The sequence below is a fragment of the Anabrus simplex genome, chromosome 3 (genome assembly GCF_040414725.1).
Source record: "Anabrus simplex isolate iqAnaSimp1 chromosome 3, ASM4041472v1, whole genome shotgun sequence".
NCBI lineage: Eukaryota > Metazoa > Arthropoda > Insecta > Orthoptera > Tettigoniidae > Anabrus > Anabrus simplex.
This window is the reverse complement of record NC_090267.1, coordinates 133,088,335-133,098,029: the sequence shown is the minus strand read 5'-3', so window position 1 is coordinate 133,098,029 and position 9,695 is coordinate 133,088,335. Positions and strand designations below refer to the sequence as shown.

Sequence of the window (9,695 nt, the reverse complement as noted above, 5' to 3'; positions counted from 1 at the left end):
AAATCCTACAAGGGTTGGGGTCATTGCACTGTGTTGCAATGCACACTGAAGCGCGAGATTTTATCCCCTTGTCATCAGGAAGTTTGATAAGCCAGAACGTTTTAAGGGCATCGGGCGCTTTCCATGTAAGTATAGGGCAAATAAGGTTAACTGCATGCAGAAAGGGGGACAGAATATTTTGTGATGCAGCAAGGTTTGGCATATCTGAATTACGAGTTGACGGTTAATTCGAAGTACGATTTTAGCATCCCAAGAATTCTGAATCAACAAGACTTTACTGTAAAGACTTTCAGTACTGGTACACCAAAACTGAGCAAGACAATCTTCACGTGCTGTTGTGTAGGCGTTTGCTTACATCCCCCAATTTGTAATAAGGTTCTTTCGCCTGTGTGTTGTACAGTGTGTCATCAATAAGGTTCTTCCGTCTGTGTGTTGTACAGTGTCATCTGGTATTATTTGTATAGAGACATGTGCAAAATACCCAGTGATTAAAACAGAATGAATTTCAATTATGTTTAGAAGAAACAGGTACATTTCAATTCGTTATACTGAAAGTTCGAAATTCATTACAATGAAGTAAGTTAAATGGGGAACTGGCGTTCATTACAATGACATTTTACTGTATAAATATAGGGCCATCTTATAAACACCAAAGTATATTTGACTATACATACCATTCACACCTGTTAAATCTGTTTAATCTCTAACAAACTTAATGAAACAATGAAAAATGATGCTACACAGGCAAGTTATTACAAAACTGCAGCAATTTTTTAGTTTAATGTTATCTGTAAATGAAATTTGCACTTTTTTTACCAGTTTAATGCCTCACTAACACATCGATGAAAGGATGGGACACAGCTAGGATTGGAAAAATAGCAGCAGAGGCCTTAAGGTACAGTTCCAGCATCTGCTTAATGTGAAACCATGGAAAATCATCTTTGGGGCTGATAACTAGATTCGAACTACCTCCCAAATGCAAACTCACAGCTGTGCGACCATAACTGCACAACCAACTCCCTCAGTGCCAATAGGAACAACAACAGTTTATTCAAAAGGCAGAAAATAGTTAAGAAAAGAGTTCAGAAATCTAATAAATTCCAGAAAAATAGGTCAAAACCAATAGTATCCAAGAAGCAAAATAATGAAGTTATGGAAATATAAGAGATAAGTCTGAAACCTTGATATTTTACACAGTCCATAGTTGAACATGCAAAGCAAAATCATTACGACAATCTTATAATAAGAATCGAAGTTGTAAGAATAAACCAGAATTAAGCTTTCGTTATAAGTTTATTGGAATATAATATACAATGTCAAAACCAAATCAACGGTACGACTTCTGGTAGCGAGCACGAGCACCTGGGCCACCAAACTTCTTCGGCTCACATCGTCTAGGATCTGCGACGAGCAGAGTTCGGTCATACTGGATCAATATATCTTTAATCTCCTTCTTGGAAGCTTCATCAACATCTGAAATACAAATATAACACAATAAACAGACCTTGTCCAAAAACCAACCTTTTTAATCTGACTTAATACAATGACAAATGTAACTTCCACACGGCTGGATTTTAGTTTTAAAAACTTATGACCCATGTAGTCAGTCATATTCATTGTTCCAAACCAAACTACCTGTACTTCCATCTCAATAGAAGACAGGAATAGGTGCCTGGTTTTTTCTATAGCAAGCCTCCAAATCGTAACTAACCAGGAAGACAGTAGTCACGAAAGGTTGACTTGCACATGAGCTAACCACTGGAAGTGTCAGGATTATCACAATATAAACACAGGAAAACGTTTTGAAATTTAGGGAGACAATATATAGGAATGAATACCTACCACTACAATGAACAAACATACGTACAAAACTGGTTATAGCAACATCCAAGAAATTGTGTTATTACAAACTAGTGGTGTAACAGAGGTGTACGCTATCAGTCGAGCGAAAAGGAAAATATAATATATAACAAAACTACACCTGTGTCGAATGGGAGGCATTTGGGTCTTGAGAGGCTACGCAGAATGGTCCAACCAAAGGGCTACTAAGCTGTCTTATCTTTCCCACTCAAAAGCGCTGTGCTCCGCAGACAATTTGTGTTACATACCACTTGCGCCAGGTAAAAATATTTCTCCTTAACCCCTTAACTGGGGAATAGTTTCCTAACATCAACCAGCCAGTGGGTAATTATTCAGCGCAACGTGCACTTTTGGAATGGACACAGTAGCGAGCGGCAGATGTAAATACAAAAAACAAAAACAAACCCCATGACACCAAAGCCCTTGAAGGGCCTTGGCCTACCAAGCAATCTCTGCTCAGCCCGAAGGCCTGCAGATTACGAGGTGTCGTGTGGTCAGCAAGACGAATCATCTCGGCCATTATTCTTGGCTTTCGAGACCCTGGCCACTATCTTACCGTCAGATAGCTCCTCAATTCTAACCACATAGGCTGAGTGGACCTCGAACCAGCCCTGAGGTCCAAGTAAAAATCCCTGACCTGCCCCAGAATCGAACCCGGGGCCTCCGGGTAGAAGGCAGGCACGCCACCCCTACACCACGGGCCGGCGTAGATGTAAATACTCAACAGAAAAATATATTTTACTTGATTTATTTATACTGAGTGATATAGTAGAAATTCAATAGCATTATGCTATTACAGTTTTCCTTGTAAACCTGTAAATATATACATAGTGTGTTCATACAAAAGTGTTCCTATCATTATTATGATGACATTTTTCAAGTTTTCAGATATGCATCAATACGTTCTACATACTTTCTGGCTCCTAGGTCATTTAGAAATTGCACACAGTGTGTTAAATACGGAATCAAGGGCAAGCACAAAGGGCCACGTCACATTCCTCACAGTAGAAGACAGTTTCCCGTCGCCTATGGTTTGACAGACACACACACACACACACGCACGTTTTCTTGAGCGATTCCTACATCCGGTCGGCGGATTCTCAGATAATTCAACGTCTTTCCTAACCAAGCCATTATTACGTCACATGGAACAGTTACCATCATATACAGACCAATTTACAAAAAAGTTGTCAGAACATGGACAATGGAGTTCGCAGAATAACTGTATCCTAGTAACGACGACGACAACTCGCAAATTTAGTTATTTCAATGTACATATACACAAATTTTTTACGAAGGAATTGGCGTGGACCGTACGAGGCAACACGAGACAGCTATTGGACTGCCGCCTAGGTGTGAACTACCCGACTGGCGTGAGACTGGATAAAAATGAATAGGACAGCAATAATCACATCTAATATGAATGGAATTTCTTTTAAATTACAATAGTAGATGGCAGAAGCTATTAAGAATAGTCGGACGCCTATAGGAAGCTAACCTTACGTAAGAACACATTTAGAAGTGTACCGGGAGGTACAGCCCAACGCCATGCATTTAAATCTAGCGCCTAAAAGAACTCGACTGGTGAAACTGAACCAACTTAAAAATTTACTCAGAAGATGTCACCACTAAAATATGATGTAATTTTGTTATTGTGAAGTTTCCCGAACTGACTGCATTTCTACTTGTTTTGTTCGCCATTTATCAAGAAGTTTGGACATTCTTCCATAGATGTCACTATTAAAAACTATGATCATGTACCCTGGTGCAAAGTGAAAGAACTTTTGATTTAAAGAGGTTTTGTATAAGTTTTTTTTTACTAATTGACGTTCATTTATTTTTGGGTTGGCAATATTTATCTTTTCTTTCCACCAGTTTTGAATCTAACCAATCAATTTCTGTAATTAATTTTCTACCAATCACAGTCTTCTTCGATTTTGAGTGTAACTTTTAAATTAACAAATAAAATTGAGAGGGTGTGGCTGGTTTATTCGTGAAAGATCTCTAACCTTCCATGAGGGTTTATAAACTGCAGCTTTTCACGTTTCTTGGCCAATTGATCGTCATCTTACCGAGTGTGTGTGTCTCAAAGCAGGAGGCGGGCGGCCTCTTCGTCAGCTGCTAGAACTTCGATGAGGTAATGGCCACGTATCTTTCTTTCTCGCTAGCTCCGCAGTTTAACCCGAGGGAAAGGTCCGTATCGTCAATTATGTAACCTTTTCTAAAATTGTAACTTTCTGCCGGCTAATGTAATAACTTCATAAAATCTTCAACTGTAAATCGGGGATAGTGATGTACCCTCTCGAGCTCCCCTTCATCTTGGATGATGTGCAACGTTTCGTTTCTGCAATGTGTTAAAGTGATTTCCATGCGTGCTACCTCAGTAGTTTGGGAATAGCCCGTTTTGTTTGACAAGCGCCCTATAGATTTTTAAACTTTTTTTGGAGCTGTCTTCGACTCCATTCAAATTGTACTCGGGCCATTTAACCTGTTCTTTTTCACTAAGGCCCTGTAGGTTGAGTACTAGATACCTCTGTGTAATAAGATTTCTATTTGTAAATAGTGCCTTGTAAGACCAGAGATTATTAGAGTTTCATGCTATGTTGCCTTGAGTAGGCTTGGAAAACAGAGCACGTTAGCTCTTTTTCAAGTGTTGTAAAAGTGCCTCTGAGAGGCCTGCCATTGTAATTTAGGGAGCAAGTGCTCCATGTATTGAGGGATTTCTGCCCTTGAGTAAATTTGTGCTCTTTGTAAATTTGAGCTAGGAGCCCAGGAAAAGTGAAGTGAGGGCTTGAAGCCCATGATCTGTTAAAACCACTAATCTTGGTTTTAGTTTCTCAATCTGGCTTAATGTTTGCTACTTGTACCTGTAAAAATGGTGAAGTTTGAAATTGTTGAAAATATAACCTTCAGTTTGTTTTAAATTCAATTCTTGACATTGTAGTTAGACCCATTCATCCCAGCATCTTTCACCTCTGCGATCCACGAAAAACCACGGAACAAGTACAAGAATGCCTAAAGGTGTCAAACCCAGTTAAGGGGTTAATAAACTCAATGGAGACATCTTCCCATTAGATACAGACTATAGATTTATTGTTCATAATTTTAAAACTGACACTGTACGTCCAACCCTCGTCTAGTTTCTCAATGGGTTTGGATATGAAACAAAATGTTTATTTTTTTATTTTTACAATTCGCTTTACGTCGCAGACACAGATAGGTCTTATGGTGACTAGGTAGGAAAGGATAGGAGTGGGAAGTGGCCGTCATTGTACAGTCCCAGCATTTGCCTAGCCTGGTGTGAAAATGGGAAACCATAGGAAAACATTTTCAGGGCGCCGACAGGTGTTAGAGCCCATTATCTCCCGGATGCAAACTCACACTTGCGGCGCCCCTAATCGCACTTTTAACATACTTTGTACTTACAACTCCCCCCAGTCGTACGAAGACCCTACCCGAAGTTTTTAACAGGCCATAAACCGTAATTCAGAGGATAATGGTGGGATTATTTTCATTTGAAAAGCGATGTTTCTCGACCTTGGAATATGCGTGTGCAATGCTTATCAGCGGTGGTTCCTCCACAGCGCACGAAGAAAGAAGCACAGGCAGTGCTGAATCGGACACTGTGCAAGATGGATCTGTCGCACTGTGATTTTCGTGCAACGACTTTTTAACGATTATAAAAAAATATGAAGAGCCGAAGAATGCCATTCTTCTTTGCTGCACGCTTTGGGAGAGGCTTCCCCTTCTACGGCCACAGTTGGAAATTGGTTTTGCTAGTCTTCAAGGGATCGTTAGTCAACTGAAGATGAACCTCAACCTGGTCTCCCAGCAACAGCTGTGACTCGAGAAAACATTGATGCTGTTAGGAAAATGATCAAAGAAGATCTACATCTTACATTTTGCAGCACTGAAGGAACCCTAAATATTGGGTCAACAGCAGCACAGACCATCGTTAATTATTTAGGCCATATCAAGAGATGTGACCATTGGGTGCCACATTCCCTGACGAGAGTGGACCGACGTTTCATGCTAGAAAAATTCAATGGAAGGCAGTCCCAAGGCACCTATAATATCGCAGATGAAACAATGATCTACGATTATGACTCGTAAACGAAGGGATTGTCTTCTGTGTGGTGCTTTCCAGGGGAGGAACCACCCACAAAAGCTTGATGAAATCGGAGCTCTGGAAAGGAGATGGAGGCATATGGAGGTCACAGCACCCGAAGCCCAAGAGTGGGCACCCTCTCCTGCATCATGACAATGCATCTATATGCATAGCACTGCCAGAACAATGGTCTTTTGGAAAAGGAAAGAGTGCCAGCGTTACCCCCTCCCTATTACCCAACATGGCTCCATCCGACTTCTTCCTGTTCCATGAGACTAAGAAAAAAATTAGTAAGCAGCAGTTTTCATCAGACGAGGCCATTGCAGCGCACAAGAGCGCACTAATTGACATCCCAAAAGAACCTTCGACCGAGATGTTTTCTAAGTGGTTTCAGAGAATGGCAGAATGTACATGTGCTATTGGAGTATTTTGAAAAGTTGTAATTGTTTTTTGCAAATATTTTTCTCACTCCGCTAAAAACTTTCGCCATAGCCATGGTAGCAGTTTTTTTAAGACTGGATACCCTTTCTGATGTCAATCTCAGATGAATTGAGATTAAATAAATTGTGACGATAGCAAGAAGGGAAAGTGTGAAACCTGGTGCCAGCATACAGCCTACACCTGTCTAATAGCATCCTCTGGGAAAACGAGACTGCATTCTTCTACAAATTAATACTGAACAAACACTAATTTTATGGAAATAAGTATTTTCGAGGCAAAAGTTCAAAAGAACAGGCAACTGCTCTTTTGTGCAGGAAGTTCATGCAGACAAACTAAAGCCTCTCATAATTTGGAATGCTGGTAAGCCAAAGTGCTTCAAGGAGGTGCAAGATCTGCCCTGTGATTATCTGAACACCAAGGCATGGATGACATCCACGATTTCTGAAGAGTGGTGGTTGTGCCCGAATGTCGGGTGAAGCCCGAAAAGAGGAGATTCTTCCCACAGGCAACGGCTGCTCTCATAATGGTGTGCATCACCATTTGGAGTACATGAATTTTATTCTTGTATCCAAATACCTCTATTCTGCAGCCAATGGAGCAGGGGGATAATTCAAGCAGCATTACCGACCTCTTGTGGTCTGGAGAATGCTGTACAACACTGCAGCTTTCACGGCCAGCGTCATAAATACAGTTGAACCTGCTTTATACGTAACTCTGTTCTGCGTAATTCGTATTTGTACGTAATTTCCTTTAGGTCCCGGCAAAATGTAATTTAAAAGCATGTTAATTATACCTTATTTATACGTAATCCGTTTATACGTAATTCGCTGTTATACGTATTGTCAGTGAAATATAACTGAGTTTTGCGTAAGAGTAATGAGCACGTGCTTTTTTAAAAAGAAACTGCTGTATTTACGAAGTTTCCTCTTTGTCAGCGTAGGTCGAGGTAGACCTGTCAGGTTCCGGTGCTGCAACAGAACACAAAGAGTTTCGCCGAGTGACACTGTTGACCCTTACTTACTGGCGGCATAACACAGACTAACCGAGCGAGTCCCTTTCGCTCTCTATCTCGCTCCTCCTCTACCTTCAGTCGTTTTTTACCTTCACAATGCTGCCAAAGATTAAGATACATTACATTCGGTGCGGAAACAAAAGAAAATACAGTAAATTTGTTTCAATATGAGTATTTCTTTCGTGGGAACAACGGAGAAGTAAAATGTCCACGGTGCCAATATCTGGTGTTTACTGTTGATCAGTACTTTTGTCATTCAGTTTCATTTGATTAGCCATGGAGAACATAAAAAGGAAAAGTTATACCCTAGATGAAAAAATAAAATTTATACGAGAAGTGGACGCTAATTCACACAAAACAAAAACTGAAATTGCTTCAGAATTAGGTATTGCTGATACCACGCTATGCACAGTCATCAGTAAAAGAAACTTTATTTTGGATGCGTTCTTAAAACTGGGTTCAAAATCAGCAAAGCGCAGCCGTCAGCAAGAAGGAAGGTGCGCAGATTTGGAGAAAGCACTTTTCACATGGTTCCAGCAAAAGCGGGCTGCAGTGACATGCTGAAGGCAAAGGCGATAGATTTAGCTAAAATGATGAGTATCACTGCGGTTTTAAGGTTTCATCAGGATGGTTGCAAGGATTTAAAGATCGTCACAGAATCACAGGGAGAACAACTTGCGGTGACTCAAAAGCTGTGAACAACGTTGCGATGCAACACTGGAAAGAAGAGGTTGATTTATTTATGACTGGACGAAGTTCAAAATAATATCTTCTGTTTTAATGTATTTATTATTTGCAAGGATTTACACATGTAGGTCTATTGAACTGGTTCCTCAGTTAAATATGTGATGTATTGTGTAAGTCTGATATCTAAGTAATTCTGAGTTACAAATAGTTTTTTCTCTTCCCCTTGATATACGTGTAAGTCAGGTTCAACTGTAATTTCAGCATTTTCCGGGCTATCTGCCATCGTTCAAGAGCATAGGATGGTCTCAATGCATTTGGCATTTTCACAGGTCCCGACTGACTTCGACGGCTGTGAAGCTAACAGTGGAATGGAGCGATGTTGCAATTCCACCCCCATTATACAGTGCAGGCTACAATGCTCTGCTTGCCTATCCAGGGCACCCACTAGTAACCTGAATCTGTTTTCCCCGTATTAAATGTAGTGAGAGACAGTACATAAGAGTGATGCTTGAGCACATCTATCATACTCTTGAATCATCATCTTGAAACATTTTGCACCAACACTTCCAATGGCGTAAGGAACTCAATTTATCATAAGTCACACCAGCTAGACCTTATAAAGTGCCAATCTATGGAGTAGGTTATCAGTAATCCCATCAATCACAGCCACTACAAACAAATCAATTACTCCTCAAACCAACACTTCTGTTCAGCAGGGACCTTATTCTTGAAGCTGATGAGAGTGAGCTTGCCAGTTTCTAAACACCCATAACAGAAACATATGGATTAGTGTTCAGCAACTCTGAAAGAAGTTCCCAGTTTCTTTAGCAAACGGAAGTGTCGTTCGAATACATATGCTGGTTAGCTAAGATGCACAGAAACAAGCACCACTGAGACATTCCATTCTTTGAAGAATTCTTTTCTGTGATAATCTCGTTTTTCCATAATTTGTTAATATGGAGGCGAAATCTGTAATAATTACGGGCAGTCCATAATAGTTACCAGCTCTACATTATGAAAATTTCATAATTAACTTTTAAAGCACTGTGCGTTTTTAAAAAAAGAACATGAAGATAAGAGTTATTACCTTTTTAATTTATAACACACCTCAAAAAGTTTTGCACCACCCGTATTTTGATTTCATGAAAGATTTTGCTCTAAAAGTTATTGCATGAAAAACAGACATCCGAATGGCTTATAACACTAGTTGTTGGTGGACGTGGAGGTCCAGAAGAGTACACTGTTACTGTCACCTGAGGACACAAGAGCACATTTGTGTCTTGTGCAGTATACAAACATGCCTCAACAAGCAATTATCGCTTGTGACCATACGCGCATAGTGACATTGTGTCAGCAAGGCCTGTCTGAAGGGCAACTGCTGGCCTGGTTAGTGTACAGCACAGCAGTGTTGTCAGTATCAGTTGACAGAAAATGTAGATCGTCCTTGCAGCAGTCATCCAAGGTCAACAAGAGCTGACAACTAACGTGCAAATCCTGGATCACAGGAACCTGGAAGACAAACAGTCTATTCTATAGAGACCACATACACTCAGGAGTTCCTCGACGAGCACCTACACGTACATTCCA

General features: G+C 40.4%; 1 protein-coding gene across 2 annotated transcripts in view; it reads right to left on the bottom strand.

Annotated features, from left to right (window-relative positions):
• Window positions 1-1,274: 1,274 nt before the first annotated feature.
• The window catches only part of RpS16 (ribosomal protein S16), a 48,628-nt gene continuing 40,207 nt past the window's right edge, over window positions 1,275-9,695 (bottom strand). For both annotated transcript variants that reach the window (XM_067142708.1, XM_067142709.1), the window contains exon 5: window positions 1,275-1,473. In XM_067142708.1, coding sequence (XP_066998809.1) covers window positions 1,328-1,473 — 146 coding nt within the window. In that variant the 3' untranslated portion in view covers window positions 1,275-1,327. The remainder of the gene's footprint in view (window positions 1,474-9,695) is intronic.